Source organism: Schistocerca piceifrons, chromosome X (genome assembly GCF_021461385.2).
Source record: "Schistocerca piceifrons isolate TAMUIC-IGC-003096 chromosome X, iqSchPice1.1, whole genome shotgun sequence".
NCBI classification, from domain to species: Eukaryota; Metazoa; Arthropoda; class Insecta; order Orthoptera; family Acrididae; genus Schistocerca; species Schistocerca piceifrons.
In genome coordinates, this window is record NC_060149.1 from 94,609,745 (window position 1) to 94,627,136 (window position 17,392).

The 17,392-nt window shown below is 42.5% G+C and overlaps 1 protein-coding gene across 1 annotated transcript in view; it reads right to left on the reverse strand.

Annotated features, from left to right (window-relative positions):
- Positions 1 to 16,074, reverse strand: part of LOC124723022 (retrotransposon-like protein 1) — a 297,803-nt gene extending 281,729 nt beyond the window's left edge. Inside the window, exon 1 of the mRNA XM_047248198.1 lies at positions 15,887 to 16,074. Coding sequence (XP_047104154.1) covers positions 15,887 to 16,064 — 178 coding nt within the window. The 5' untranslated portion in view covers positions 16,065 to 16,074. The remainder of the gene's footprint in view (positions 1 to 15,886) is intronic.
- Positions 16,075 to 17,392: the final 1,318 nt, after the last annotated feature.

A 17,392-nucleotide genomic window follows, 5' to 3' on the forward strand; every position in this document is an offset into this window, starting at 1 on the left:
ACATACTGCTGGTACACTGCTCTGCGCATCCTTCGAGCTTCGGTTGTTTGGCTGGTTGATTTGGGGAAGGGGACCAAACAGCGAGGTCATCGGTCCCATGTGATTAGGGAAGGATGTGGAAGGGAGTCGGCTGTGCCGATTCAAAAGGAACCATCCTGACATTTGCCTGAAGCGATTTAGGGAAGTTACGAAAACCTAAATCAGAATGGCCGGACGCCGTTTGAACCATCGTCCTCCCGAATGCGAGCCCAGTGTCCTAACCACTGCGCCACCTCGCTCGGTGAGCTTAGATTCTTTCGCAAACCATAGTATATGGTACGTGCACTTCATTTCAGACAGCAACGCACTGATGTGTTACAAAATGTCTGGTAGGTTACTGTCCTGCCTCTCATTTGCGTTCTTGTAGTTTTGTCTTGATCATTGCACTTATCGGAATAGAAAGACCTCCAACGATGGAAAATTGTTGGTATTCGCTTCGTTGATTAGACGGTGGCAGAAGTCATCCATCGGCGTATCTTATAGCTCCAATATATAGTGACATGACGGCATATAACACTCGGAGGTATATTTAATTTAACATAGTAGTGCAGGAAACACGAAATTTACCCAGAGAACGCAGATGTTAAAAGAGGAATATTACCTAAAGTAATGAAAACCACTGCCATGAAAGTGACCTTTCAGTTCAATACGCATCCTGAGAACTCATTGTCAACTAAACAATTGCAACATCAATTGCATAAACACCTCATTCATGGCAGAGCTGCTATTGCCAAAGCTCATTTAAACTCGAGACATGCACAGAACAGACTTTACTAGTGTAAGAACACGAAACTTGGGAAAGTTATAACAAACGCACTTTTACACTAGTTCCTAATGTAGTATTTTTGTACATAGAGTGAACACCCGTAGAAACGTAGAATACATACTGTGGGATTCCATCAGTGCAGCTTAGCTAAAGTTCTGTCCACCCCGATAGCTGAGTGGTACCGGCACAGTAGCTCAGCGTGTTCGGTCAGAGAGCCGGTTGACCTCTGTAATAAAAAACTGAGTGGAAGGATCAACCACCGAACTTGAACAGGATGTCTTGCGACGTCCGCAACGACCAAACACGCAACGATCAATAACGAACAAAACAAGTGGTCAGGGTGACGGATTGCCGTCCTACGGGCCCGGGTTCGATTCCCGGCTGGGTCGGAGATTTTCTCCGTTGTTTTCATCATCATTTCATCCCCATCCGGCGTGCAGGTTGCCCGTTGTGGCGTCGAATGTAATGAGACCTGCACCAAGGCGGCCGGACCTGCCCCGCAAGGGGCTCCCGGCCAACGACACCAAACGCTCAAAAAAAAAAAAAAAAAAAGTTCTGTAGTACATAGGGGTGTCATATCATGTTTTCAGTGCCACAGTGACAGGAAAACTAACTAATAGAGTTCTTATTTTTCAGTCATTGCCGTTGCTAATTATTCCCAGTCGAGCATTCCATCTCACAAGATGATGATAATACCTACACTCAATCATCTCAAATATCCGAGACTCCCTAAAGATAAAACAAGTCTTCCTGGCCCCAAGAATCAATTATGTAATAATATCTGAAAAAATTTAACTCTACTGAAAAGACAGTTAAGAGTTCGGAGACCTTTTCAAGCTTCGCTCAAAGATCTGTAACAGTTTTTAAAAAATTCTATTGACCTTCATTCAGATTTATGCGTCAAATCTTGTAAATTCAGGCTCTTTTGGCTGCTAAAGGTGGCCCAGCACCACGTTAGGACGACGACAGCTACATAAAAGGCTCTTTGTTTTTGGACACGCCATACACAGCTTGAGGCGTGTTTTATGAGTATCCTAGATCGCCATACAAACACCCACATTCAAGCTAGACTGCTCCGTAGAAATCAGTACGACAATGCCAGTTTGATTCTGAATTCATTGTAATAATACATTTCAATTAAAATCAATGAAAGTATGCTTTTATTCGTCGGAAAATATTACATTTTTAAAGAGCCCTCAGGGAATAATTTTAATAGAACTCTTTTTGATGTAACTCACTGCATTAAATATATGCAGAATATGTAAATGAATACACAAGATGCTCATACGGCATTCACTACCCTGTTCATTGCAGTGCCTGTATGCTTGTACAGAATGGTTCAAATGGCTCTGAGCACTATGGGACTCAACTGCTGTGGTCATCAGTCCCCTAGAACTTAGAACTACTTAAATCTAACTAACCTAAGGACATCACATACACCCATGCCCGAGGCAGGATTCGAACCTGCGACCGTAGCAACAGCGTGGCTCCGGACTGGAGCGCCTAGAACCGCACGGCCACCACGGCCGGCGCTTGTACAGAAAATGATCCTTGATGACAGTAATGGCAATGGTTTGTGTTGAGCACTATTGTTCACAACTTGTGACCGGCGCTAAATAGATATCAAAGGTGTGATGTTGTATGAACTTTTATCAGTGTTTATGATTATACAAAAATTTCACAGCTAGTATTTCTGTTATTTATGAGATATTCTTATTCTTGTTAAGTATGTCTGAGAGACATGTTATGTTACCTGTACGATTGAAACTGGTCGTCAACATTTTCTGACAGCAACTTAGAGCCTAGTGGTGAATGAGGTGTTCTTTATAGGTCAAAGGCGGGTTTAATATTACAGAGCTTATAAACGTCTATTGTCAAATTCAAATCTTATTGGATTAACACTAAGGAATAATTCCATTGATATAAAGGTGAGCAAATGTGACGTCAATTTTAATGCACTTCATACATGGCAATGATTGTCCTTGGTGAACAGCAAAAGACGTAGTGCCAAGAAGAGAGTGTTAGAATGTTATGAAATTCAAGCTGTAGTGGCGTACCAGGAAATCGATTCTGCGCCTACGCTGAGTATGGCTTCATTCTGTTTCCCCGTTTCTAACAGGATTGGCACCACCACCAAGACTGTTGCGTCTTCGTCTTCTTTAAAGCCAGCACTCAGTTCTTTAAAATTAAGGCTCTGCATCTCTGTCGTCTGTTATATCTTCAAAAGATTTTCCGCGATTTCTTTATACCCCTACCTTGAAATAATAGGGTAAATTGGTACTCGCTCCTCCTGTCGTCTAGGGATACAAACTCGAGTCAATGTGCAGTTAAGTAAAGCAAGCTTTCTTTTAGATTCACATGAAATGAGCTACTGGATGCCGCTTTTGAATACGAAGGTTAATGAAGATCATCTTCCGACAATGAACCTCAGTAAGAGGAATAGATGCTGTGATTCAGAAACAAGCGTATGTGATTTCTTGCAATTGTATTCAAACAAGCAGCAAGATAAAGAGCTATATAGAGAGAAATTCTAATTAAAGACGCGGTCCATACACATTAATGTGAGCACCGCCTCTTTTCGACGTTAACGTGCAATAACCACTCACAAGGAGACGGCACGACCGTGGGGTCGGGGATTTGTCCGCAATTTTGTGTGGTGAAAGAGGACCCTTAACACATCACGTGGTTAAAATATTAGGACTCACTACCCGGGAAATTCCGGGAAAAATCGATCCGAAGTTTTTTAGGTACCTTATGAGTATAAAATGTTAGTACACTGCCGAGCCGCCGCCTGGCCTAGGTGTCGCCGGCACGGTAGCTCAGCGTGTTCAGTGAGAGGGCTAGCTGCCCTCTGTAACAATAATAATAATAATAACAATAAAACTGAGTTAATCGATCAACAACGAACTGAAACGGGTGTTTTTCGACGTCCGCCCAGAACAGATACAATGAACGAAAACGAACAAAATGAGATTAAAAAAAAAAGGTGTTTAGAGCTCGGATTCTTACACCAGAAGTCTCGTGTTCGATTCCTCCTCTGGCACTTTTTTCCTTCTGCTTTATTTTCTTTGGTTATTCCACCAATTATTCAGAAAGTTTCCCAAACCTACATTATCTTTAACAAATTAGTTTCATTATTGAATAAAAATTATTTTCTTTTTGTCCAACAACACAATTCATGGCGGTGGGTTTTCCATTTTTCATTGTAAAGTATACGAGGAGAAACATTGCCTTTTTAATCAGAATAACAAAGTCGATTGGAAAACATCCAATTTTTATACATATAATAATTATAAACAAGAGCCGCAGTGGTAATTACCGTAAAAACAAACAAATCAATAATTTTTGCGACATCTTGCGCAACATATAAAAGCAGATTTTTTACATTCACAGAGCGTTTGGAATAAATCTGTACAAAAACATGCCCCACTAACATTTACGAAAATGTTTCGAGTTTCTGACAATTTTGAGGCAAACCAGGCATATTGAATCATGTCTCGGAATATTGGTGACGATAATTGATGGTGAATTATAGAATGAATTTTTGTACAATCTTCCTGGGAATTAATTTCACGATTCTCCTGTAACAGTGCGCTGCAATTTTGCAAGAAACAGAAGAAAAAAAAGTTCCGGAGAAGGAATCGCCCGAGACCTTTGCCGTAAGGGTGGAGCGTTAACCATGTAGGCCAGACGGCGGCTCGACAGTGGACTAACATAAGGACTCATAAGGCACCTAAGAAATTCTGGATCGATTTTTCTCGGGATTTTCCGGGTAGTGCGTCCTAATATTTTAACCACGTGAGGTGTTAGGGGTCCTCTTTCACCACACAAAATTGCGGACAAATCCCCAACCCCACGGTCGTGCCGTCTTCTTGTCAGAGGTGGCACGTAGCAGCACCAGCAGTGGAGGTTGTATAAAGCGTGCATAGGGAATGCGGAAAACAGTGCAGTCCGTACACTGCGGAAACGAAGCGATTTATCTGACATCCAAAAAGAGCTTGATCATTGGCTTTCGAACCAAGGATGCGGTATTTCCGAAACGGCCAAGTTTGTAAGCTGACCGCGTGCCGCCATGGTTAAAATATACCGCGCATAGCAAGATGGCGCTATTCAAAACCGGCGAGGAGGCAACTGTGGTGCACCAAGGGCCATAGATGACAAGGGTGAACAAAGACTACGGCGATGTGAACGGTTGAATAGACGTGAAACTGTTGAGCAGCTGACCGCCCAGAGGAAACAAGGGACTGTCAATAGTCTCCTCAACGACCGATCAGTGAGCTTTGCTGCGTTTTGACCTCCGCAGCTGACGCCTGGTTCATGCACCTATGTTGACCGCTGTTCATCAGCGACGAAGGCTGGAATTTGCACACCAATACCGATACTAGATGTCCACTGTGTGGCGACAGCTGGCCTTTTCACACGAATCGCGTTTAATGCTCCGTCGAACAGATGTCCGTTGGGCTGTATGACATGAATCGTCTGAAAGTAAACACCCTGCAGCAATAGAGGAAGCATTATGATCTGGGGAATGTTTTCGTGGCATTCCCTGGGCGATCTCGTCATTCTGGAAGACACAATAGATCAATACAAGTGTGCATCTATTCTTAGGGACCATAGCCACCCTTACACGCACTTTTTTTCTCCTCGGCACAGTGGCATCTACCAGCAGGATAATGCAATGTGTCACACCTTGCCGTGTACGTACGTGGTTCGAAGAGCGCCAGGATGTTTACCGTACTTCCCAGGTCAACGAACTCCCAGGATTTAAACCCAATCGTGAATCTGTGGGACCATGTCTATCGGGTTGTTCGCGCCATGGATCCTCAGCGAAGTAACCTGACCACCGTACTGGAGCCGGAATGACTCCACATTCCGGTCGGTGCCTTCCAGAATCTTATTGACACTTTTGCAACACTTCCTTGCTACAAAAAGTAGTTATTCAGGCTTCTGACAGGTGGTCACATTAATGAGACTAGACAGTGTATAAGTGTAATAAAAATTTTAGACGTACATTACACTTATTAACAGCTGGGTTTCGTCCGATCTACCTTTCTGGCATCATTTAATAAAATTTTCAATGACAGATGTCGTTGTTGGCAATGATATCACCAAATAGGAAAAATGTTTCTTTACTGACACGCACTGGACAACTTTCTTTTGAAAAGTTTGAACCTTATGTTTCAAATGTATCTACTTCGTGCAAGTGACTGATGAATTCAAGCAGACTGTAGCACTAACTTTGTGTCGTTGACGACGGATTAGAGAGGCTGAGTGTTGGTGCTGGTACATAGTCCACCCTTCTTGAAATGGGGGCTAGACTTAGTTTATCCATCAGAATGACCTCAGTTCCATATCACTATACGAGATACTGTGTAGAGGTCGCTAAGTAATACATGCTGCGCAATCTGCTCATGACGAACTTTCCACGATCACTTCGTTTCCTCTTGCCGGTCAAATATAACGGATGAAAATTTCTTCCTCATGGAGAACCATCCCACTAGCGTGCCTTAGAGATGCTGGTTAACATGGTGGGTAACGTGCAGTGGTCATCTTCGTTCTCGTTAGTGTCGATTCGTCATGGGGTGCGTTTCGCAGACCACCGGGTGTGTTGGGAAGCCGTGCTATTCCACTGGCACTCAACCGGAGGTTGGTCTGAAAGAGCTCCAAGGCGCACATCTCATCTTTCACAGTAGCTCCGTTGTGCCGAAGGAAACAGAGGCTACGTAAACCCGATGGATTTCCAAGAACACATATGTCAGTGTAGAATCTCTCTGAGTAATCAGGGGTGACGAGACAGTACAATGTCTTGCTGAACGTCTGAACGTAGAAGCTTACTGCGTGTTTCTCTATGGATACAAGTTCTGCATGTGACTGAGTAGTTTAGACTCACGTAAACATTCCCTGTGCGAGAGTACAGGAGTGGGGATATCAGTGTTACCAGGTACATGCTAATTTTTGTGCACAGTTAACGCAAAACTCCTTTAGCTATGTGCTCTGTATTTCACAAAGAGGAGACAGCACTCAAATGTATGGCAGATCATATGATGTTTTGTTGCTGTCCATAACATAAGCTACTAGTGATCGTCATTGTCGCTCTTCTATCCGCTATTGCTATTTGAGCTAGCCTGCGAGACCCTATTATTCACATGTTGTTAATCACAGCAGTTTTTGTTACTGTGGTGCGTTTATCCCATACTCAATCACCTCTTTGTGACACTTACTAATGACAAGTATGATTTCCGGTGACATAATGATCTGGTACCATTCCATTACTGAAGTGGGGCAAACATTAACGCTCTATCTTCATAGCTGCCTCTAATTCCGCTATTCATCGATGCAAACACAAAATTCACGAATGTGCAATATAATGAACAACTATAAGAAACGACGAACCATTTTCATGTGTCGTAAATTTTTAATCGAGTATTTCACATATAATGACTTTCACCTTCGTAAATACTTTTGATAGATGCACATTCACGTTGATGGTGGTGTACAGCGTATACGTTACGGAGGGTTAAAGCGCGCTGAGTTTTCCACTTCAGAATTTTGAATGGAACCAGAGCTCTTTGAAACTCTTTCGTATCGCTAAACAAGCGAAACACGTCACTCAAATAATCAAGATACAAACCACTTTAAAAAAAGTCAGAAGATCGTTTTGAAAAATCATCCTCGTCACTCTGTGACAACCTTTACCGCGTAAGGTTTCGTAATCTGTTTGGCTGCTACAAGCGATTTCCCACGAACGTGTAAATTAAAGCCCACGCGCGCGGGTGTTTGTGTATGTGTGTATGTGTGTATGTGTGTGTGTGTGTGTGTGTGTGTGTGTGTGTGTGTGTGTGTGTGTGTGTGTGTGTGGAAAGGACTAGAGAGAGAGAGAGAGAGAGAGAGAGAGAGAGAGAGACATAAGGAGGCACTTTCTGTACATGGAAGATGCCATTCACATTATTTCATTAAAAACTCGAAACCTCTGACTTGTCAAGTAAGATTTCAGCTTGCATAGAGCACCTATTCCCCGATTTCGCCATGACAGTTCAGGAGTGATTCAAAGGAAGTCTACGCTCTGTTGCAGTTAAATACCCAGATCATGCTTCGGTTGGTTGGAGGCGACTTTCACCTACCGACTATAGGCAGGGAAGTCTACGGATTCGCTGTAGGTGGGACGGACTGTCCTGTGAAGTAGTTTTGAACATGTTTTAAGAAAGACGTCCTGAGCGGCTACTTCGACAGTCCACACGCGATGGTAATAATTTAGAAAATGGTTCAAATGGCTCTGAGCACTATGGGAGTTAAACATCTGAGGTCATCAGTCCCCTAGAACGTAGAATTACTTAAACCTAACTACCTAAGGACATCACACACATCCATGCCCGAGGCAGGATTCGAACCTGCGACCGTAGCGGTCGCGCGGTTCCAGACTGTAGCGCCTAGAACCTCTCGGCCACCCCGGCCGGCAAATAAGCAGAGAGTGAATGGACATCATTTAGTTCCAATATGATGGACTTGGAGCAATTATAGGAAAAGATTCAAGTAATTGTAAATCGCGTTCTGGAAAGGTATGTGCCGAGTAAGTAGATTGTTGTTGTTGTTGTTGTTGTTGTCTTCAGTCCTGAGACTGGTTTGATGCAGCTCTCCATGCTACTCTATCCTGTGCAAGCTTCTTCATCTCCCAGTACTTACTACAACCTACATTCTTCTGAATCTGCTTAGTGTATTCATCTCTTGGTCTCCCCCTACGATTTTTACCCTCCACGCTGCCCTCCAATACTAAATTGGTGATCCCTTGATGCTTCAGAACATGTCCTACCAACCGATCCCTTTTTCTGGTCAAGTTGTGCCACAAACTTCTCTTCTCCCCAATCCTATTCAATACTTCCTCATAGTTATGTGATCTACCCATCTAATCTTCAGCATTCTTCTGTAGCACCACATTTCGAAAGCTTCTATTCTCTTCTTGTCCAAACTATTTACCGTCCATGTTTCACTTCCATACATGGCTACACTCCATACAAATACTTTCAGAAATGACTTCCTGACACTTAAATCTATACTCGATGTTAACAAATTTCTCTTCTTCAGAAACGCATTCTTTGCCATTGTCAGTCTACATTTTATATCCTCTCTACTTCGACCATCATCAATTATTTTGCTCCCCAAATAGCAAAACTCCTTTACTACTTTAAGTGTCTCATTTCCTAATCTAATACCCTCAACATCACCCGAATTAATTCGACTACATTCCATTATCCTCGTTTTGCTTTTGTTGATGTTCATCTTATATCCTCCCTTCAAGACACCATCATTCCGTTCAACTGCTCTTCCAAGTAGATGCTGAATTGAAAAGACCAACCTGGTTTAATAACGAAATCTGGAAAATGTTGAGGTATCAGAGACGGTTGCACTCTCGGATCAAAAAGGTACAGGCAAACGATGACAAACAAAGGTTAGTAGAAATTGGTGTGTCTGTAAAAAGATCGAGGTGCGAAGCATACAAAAATTTCCACTGTCATACTTTAGCCAAAAAAACCGAGAAAAGCGAGTCGAAGGCTTCTATCCAGTCACTCGTTGACCAGTCTGGTGTGGCAATAGACGGCAGCAAAAAGAAAGCTGAAGTTTTAAATTTCGCGTTTAAGATATCATTCTAACAGGAGGATCGTAGAAACATACCGTCCTTTTTAGTAAAATAAATTTGGGTAATGGACCGGGTTATTATAATACCCAAAATTATTGTACTCAAAATGACACCTGCCGTGGAAGCTTACGAACTTACATACTCTCGTCCGCAGCTCGTGGTCGTGCGGTAGCGTTCCCGCGCACGGGTTCCCGGGTTCGATTCCCGGCGGGGTCAGGGATTTTCTCTGCCTCGTGATCACTGGGTGTTGTGTGCTGTCCTTAGGTTAGTTAGGTTTAAGTAGTTCTAAATTCTAGGGGACTGATAACCATAGATGTTAAGTCCCATAGTGCTCAGATCCATTTTTGAACTTATATACTCATAAAAGATACCGTCGTTTCAGCGTCACACAGACTCCCGTTTGGAGGACATATTAATAGGCATCCGTGGTCTAGAGAAGCAACTGAAGGAAACTGAAAACAAGTAAGTCGCCAAATCCGGATGGAATCCCAATACCGTATTACAGAGAATGACCTACTGCATTGGCCCCTTACTTAGTTTGCATTTATTGCGAACCTCTCGCTCAGTGCAACGTTCCAAGAGGTTCGAGAAAAGCGTAGGTGACTCATGTACATAAGAGGAGTAGGAGGAACGGATCCGCAAAATTACAGACCAGTATCCTTAACATCGGTTTGCTGCAGGGTTCTTGAATATATTCTCAGTTAGAATATACCAAATTTCCTTGAGACAGAAAGGCTTCCGTCCACAAGTCAGCACGGATTTAGGAAGCATCACTCGTGTGAAACTAAGCTTTTCCTTCTCTCACATGGTATATTGCGAACTATGGATGAAGGACAACAGGCAGATTCTATATTCCTAGACTTCCGGAAAGCGTTTGGCACGGTGCTCCATGCAAACTGTTGAAGAAGGTACGAGCACTTTCCCAGGTATGTGAATGGCTTGATGATTTCTACGTAATGGAACCTAGTACGTTGTCCTCTACGGCGAGTGTTCACAAGAGAAGAAGGTACCACCAGGAGTGCTCCAGGGATGTGTTATAGGGCCGCTATTATTTTCTATATACATAAATGATCTGACGACAGGGTGAGCAGCTATCTGCGGCTGTTTGCTGATGTCACTTAGATGTTGGAAGGTGTCGAAGATGAGTGACTGTAGGAGGATGCACGTTGACGTAGACAAAATTTCTTGTTGGTGTGACGAATGGCAGCTTGCTTTAAATGTAGAAAAATTTAAGGTAATGTAGATGAGAGGGAGAAACACTCTCAGTAATATTCGAATACAGCATTAGTAGTGCTCTGCTAGACGCAATCACGTCGATTAATTATTTAGGCGTAACGTTGCAATGGAGCTAGCACGTGAGGACGATAATAGGGGAGACGAATTGTCGACTTCGGTTTACTGTGAGACTTTTAGGAAATTGTAGCTCATCTACAAAGGAGAGCGCGAATACAAAACTACTACGACCCATTCTTGAGTACTGTTAGAGTGTTTGGGATCCCCACCAGGTAGGACTGAAGGAAAACATCGAAGCAATTCAGAGGCTGGATGCTGGCTAGATTTGGTACCAATAGGTCCGATCAAGACGCGAGTATTATGGAATGCTTTGTGAACTTAAACGGGAATCCCCAGCGGGCAGACTACGTTCACTATTGATAGAATTTAGAGAGCCGGCATTTGCTGCTGACTGCAGGACTATTCACTGCCGCCAACGTACATTTCGCGTAAGGACCGCCAAGACAGGATAAGAGAAATTGGAATTCGTATGGACTGGTATAGATCGTCGCTTTTCCCTCGCTCCATTCGCGAGTGGAACAGGAAAGCCAATGATTAGTAGTGGTGCAAAGTACCTCCCTCCATGCACCGTACGGTGGCTTGCGGAGTATGTATGTAGATGTAGAAGGAAAGGAAGATTACGGTTCACTATACGCTGACAACGTAAAGAGGGAGCAGAAGCTTGGGCTGGACAATAATAGCAAAGAAAATTGCAATTGCTTTCTCAGTGGAACTATTCAGCCATTCGAATCAGTCGAGTTAGGGAAGGCATGGAAAAGCTAAATCTGGGTTGCAGGACAGGGCTGGGAACCATTTTGTTTCCAAATGTGAGTTGAATATCACACCGCTTCACCGCCTCACCAGGTCTTTTCATTGTCATCCATTTGTTAGTTTAATTGTCAGCTTTTGTGAGTAAATTACTAATGGAAGCCGGCTGTAGCAATCGTTTCATTTGTCTTAGATGATAGCTACTCCTGACTTTTATTGAAGGACGGGATTTTAGATTTTAGCTTCCTGACGAGGGAGGAGAGTTTTTGAACACAAGTTCGGACCGTCACAGGATGGGGCAGAATAATGGTATTCATTTTCAAACGGACCATCGTGACATCAGCCTTAAGTTATTTAGACCGCGCGACGTGGCTCAGCGGTTGTCACGCTCGACTTGTATTCGGCGAATAGGGCTGTTCAAATCCTCGACCGGCCATCAGAAGTTATGTTTATCAAAACTTCCTCAAATCCCTTCAGGAATATGGCGGGCTGGTTCTTTTGAAAAGGATAAGACCAATTTGCTTTCGCCAATCCGAGGGTGTGCTCGACTCTGATGATTTCGTCGTCGACATGACATTAGACGCTAATCTTACTTTCTGCTTTGTAAGCGTTTTACGAAAACATTGCAAGGCTTAAATATGAATCACGGATCTGGAATATCATCTCTAATCTTCACAACATGAGTCTTGTGTCAAGCACTCAGGTACTGCACTCGCTGACTTCTTCCAAAATTTCTGTTGAAGAAAGTGTATATGTACATGTATGTTAAAAGTATATTCCTAACTGAGGATAAAATGTGAAGCATAGCAAACTGCACGTGCTCTTCGTTTAGTGGGAAGCTACTGTAGCGTGCCGCTGTTACGCTGGAGTATGTCGGGATTGTTTACAAACATTAAACGGGGTGCCCCACAACTGTTTTAATGGCGCATGTGTCGGAGCAATAAACCTACTTACTGAGAGGTTTTGGGAAACTTCCTCATAGTCCGGAAGGAACAAACTTACGACGCGTTATTAGATGAGAACACGCGTCCTCTAGGAAGAAGCCAAATAAATTAAAATTTATTATTCAATTAAATTGATTTACCCTTAATATTTCTCATTTTGTATCATGGGGACCTATAAAATGGTTATATCGGAGAAAGAAATTGTGTATTGCAGTATCGGTCACAGAAATACTTTCGCTGTTATTAATATAACCTGCTTCAGAATGGTCTGTCGGCTTGGGCGAGTGGGCGCAGATATTTCGGGTGCTATAAAGATCTCAAGGTTTTGAAATTTTGTAGAAATAAATACGCACGACTCGTGTCCATTCATTGCAAGCTGGCAAGCTTTCCCTTCTATTATGTTGTCGCTGACCGCTCTCTTTCTGTTTCATTGACAAAATTTCTTTCCACAGTTCTTAATTTTCTGAGTTTGAACATAAGTATCAGTAGTTAATGTTAACATAAATCGATGTCGATGAATCATTAACTATAACCATCTTTCGTTTAAAACCTCGTTTACCAGTAGTGTATACTGCTGTTACCTTATTAATTCATGTCAGCCTGAAACTGAACATAAAATTTTCATCAAATTCAATAGCGTGTCTGTGAGGATACAGTAACCGATGAGGGCTGTCAAGAATAAAACGAATATTATACTAGTTTGCGTATGAAGTCATTCTGGCTAAGTTTAGAGAAGCCAACCAAATATAAACCATTATTTGAATTATGGTGCTTCCGAATACCAACAAAAAGTCATCTCATTTGTCTTATCTTTACCCTCCAGTCAACTGACTCAGTGCGAACGGCAACAGTTTTCAAGAAATTCTCTCAGTACTCATACGTCGCATACATCAGCATTTATTACTCTCTATTCATGCTAATTCTATTCATGCTAATTCTCTATTCATGCTCATTCTAGTAACCTATCTTCGTAATATCGAGTACTGCTTTGTAAAATCTTGTTCAAGAACTATCTAACAAGAGCGGCAGATAATATTTTGTAGGTTTTAGTAGCTGCAAGACTGTAGATTCCAAAACTGGCAGTCGGAATTATTTTCAGAGGGAGATTTTGTGGTAGTACATCCCATACATGAACAGGAATTACAGAACTAAATTTTTGTTGAGAGTACACATGGGTTGCCAACAAGTAGAAAAATCTTTATTTTCGTTTTATGTGCTATAGAGCATGTTATAACATGTCTAGATGTACACTGCTGAACGCGCAGTGGTACACCGCCAGGAGACGCAGGCGTGGTAACGTCAGTGTATTCTCGTACACACGCTTCTATGTAGGCCGGCGACATATGTTACTTCTCCAGAGGTATTAAATATGCGGATGCCTACGAAATAATCGCAACTTTTCTGTGGAAGTCTGTAGCACCATAAGAATGCAGTAGCTAGCACTGACTTACGTTGCGACAGTGAAAATGCATTTCTGTCTAATACTAACGCTGTGGTTATAACTTTAAATCATCGACGTTTGTCTTTTTCAGATGGGACTTTTGCTCTCCAATGAAATGAAACTTGAAGCTAGATGGAAAGACAAGAGATACTACAAAACCGCAAGGGAAAAAATGAGCAGCATACTAAGAAGAGAAACAATTTCCTCGAGAATTTATTCCTGCCATTCTTATTGTTAGTACGATTGTGTTGTAACAGACTATCGGCCTACTTTTCAGAGTTTGGAAGCCGTTCGGCTGTTTTGATTTGTTACGTCACTGCCGGAGGCTATGTCTTACGTACATCACAGTGAAGTCATTCCAACAATGAAGCCACTCTCAGAATAAATTCATATTCCCCAACGTGAGGGCTCGTGCAGTTTATGTACGGCATTACTACTATGTGTGAAAATAGAACCGCTTGCTAACAAAGTAATTAATATCTCAAACTGTCCTCTGCTATATACAGTTCTTTATTAGCCTATTAAGACTTTATACACTGAATAGAACTTGTTTCTTCATTTAATACGTAAAATTTTACGTACAGAACAAGTCATTTCTGTACTCACTGATGCCTGTGTCTTTATTTTGAAATACAGGGTAAATTGTCGGTAATGTGACAACGCTTGACGCCGCAGGTAATATCTGAATACAGTAAAGAAGTTTTGAATCTGAGTCTCTACATTTTCGATGGAACTATGTAATGGTTTAACGTGTAGCGTTTGTCTATTTAACTGCGGAGAAATTTCTGTAGCATCTTACTTTATTCTGCAGTTAGGTAAATTTTAAGAGTATTATACACTGAATTCGTTAGAATAAACTACTCTTACATTTGGTGTTTAATGTCTTGTAGCACGAGATACGCAGTAAGAAAATTTAACAAGTTTTTCCCGATTGTGCACAAAGAAATCTGGTACTAACAGAGCTTAATTTTCATTCATTTATAATACAAAAATGTTGCAAATCTGCTGAAACAAATGTATTACGCCTCAGACAAAGAAAAAATGTATGATTCCACAATAAAAGGATCATATATCATTCATGATCGTGCAATGAGAAATGTTCAAAATATTCCTGTTTCCGTCTTTTACTGCCGTGTTAATGGTATTTTCTGAGCGAAGATTTGGCAGAACCGATTTTTTTTGTTAAGAATTATAGAAAACTTTTAAAAAAGAGGTCGGTTTCTCCCTGTGATGATCTGCGTTTTAAGCGCCATAAGGTTGCTTCGCGTACATATTTTAACGAAATATGCTAAATAACCGAATACTGATATACTTTTTGACGAAATCATGGAACGAAGCAAAATCGGGGATACTTTTCAAAGATTCCTTTAACCAACAGAGAAAAACTCACTCTCTTCAAGAAAATGTTCCCTATCTTAGTAATCGTCATGATCTTTTACGTAGAGCTGCTTAAACCTATTCATTCAAAAAAAAAAAAAATTAGCTAGGCCTCAGCTACCTGTCATATTTATTGTTGCGTTAGTTTACTCTGAGTGCTATCTGTAACTTGAAATTATTGAAATTAGTAGGAAGACTAGGAAAATATCTCTTCCTTATCTTGTCAATAGCTGTGATCTTATACGTAGAGTTACGTACTTCATTTCCTTAAATACACTATTATTTAATCATCAGCTACATACCAGATTTAGTGATACTCTACTTTACTCCTAGTGGTATCTGTTACTCGAAATTAAAAGATATTTATATTGCTTATGGTCACAGCAGAGAAAGACAACCAGTGCAGTATTCGTTAGTACTTTTGTTTATCTGAAAAACCGTGTCTGTGTTTGTAAGATTGTTCTCTCTCAAAGTGTGTAAACTGCTGTCACGCCAACACGATGAATAACGGGATGTATGTAATTAACGGAAGGGACGACAGGAAACTTCTGTCGGTGCTTTAACGGGGTCGACGCCAAAAGCATCTGGTCCCGGCGAGACTACGGAAGTGAGGAGCCGGTGGCTGGAGCGCGCCGGCGCCCGCGTACCTTTCTCGACCTCGGCGTTGATGCTGATGGTGCGGAGGCGCAGCTCTTCGTTCTCGAAGATCATGCCGCGCGACGAGCGCCGGTCTAGCCGGCGGTTGGGCTTGACGTTGATGTCCTTGCGGCGCGCCCGCAGCATCGTGGTGGAGGTGCCGGTCGCCATGGCTCGCACCTGGCTCATTCACTGGCGCGCGCCGCCTCACAAATGCGGAAAAATAAACAAGCGGGCGGCCATTTATTCGGTGCGCGGTGCGCGCGCGCAGCCACGCGGCTATTCATAGCGCGACGCGAGACTGCAGCGCAGCGCGCGCGGCCCGCCCCAGCTCGACGCGAACGCCGCCGCTGCCGAGGCGCGTGGATCGGCGCGCGTTTATTTTGGGGTATTTCAGTAAAGTTGTTGCCTCAGACCCGGCCTCGCTTATGTACACACGCCTATAGCTTTCCTTCGCACTGTCTCTGAAGTCGCCAGCGCGGAAAGACGCACTTTTCCTCCATAAACTATCGATCCTGCGAGAAGAACGAGCCCTACATACACGCACCTCAGCTGGAATGGGAGACGCAATGAGAACGTTGCTCCAGTGCTCCCAGAAATGAGCGAACACGTGTCTACAACATCTATATCTACATCTACATTTATACTCCGCAAGCCACTCAACGGTGTGTGGCGGAGGGCACTTCACGTGCCACTGTCATTAGGCCGGTATTACACTATCAAATTTCTTTGTCAAAGATTTGATCAAAGATGTGATCAAATATTCCGTCAAATATATTTGACAAAGATCTTTGACTTAGCGCTAGAAGGGATATTACACAGTCATATTTTTCGTCAAAGTTCAAGATGGCTGACAACAACAACTTGTTATTAGCCGCAGCAGTTGCATGTACCACAATTGCACTGTGTGCATATGCGGAAGAGAGGCGGGGGGAAAAAAAGGAAACATAGCTGGGTGAAGCCGTAGGTTTTACGACGACACGATAAAAGCATTCAACAAAACTTGTTACGTGAGCTTATAGTGAAGGACGTCAAGTCGCACATCAATTACTTAAGAATGGATCAGCATACATTTCTGTATGTGCTCAGTGAAGTGTATCCTCATATCACAAAGCACAATACTCACTTAGGAACTGCTACATCTGCAGAAGACAGGCTCACTGTAACACTCCGATTCCTTGCTACAGGAGAGGGTTAGGTTAGGTTAGGTCAGGTCAGGTCTCCAATTTTCGTGATCTATTTTTGTATTCAGCGTGCCTCACATTGTAAAGCGCCTCATCAGCTTCATACATCCCTATTAATTTTGTAGTTGTCGGCACACACCAACTGTATTTACCCACAATGTTTATAAAAACACTACAGACAACAGAATGCAGCGATACTAGCGCTCCATGTGGTAACATGTCACATTGCAGTGAACAGAAGACAAGCGACTTCTTTGATCAAATCTACAGCGAGGCCCTAGATTTGATTAAATATTGGACGACATTTGACAATGTTCCCTATTACACCATCAA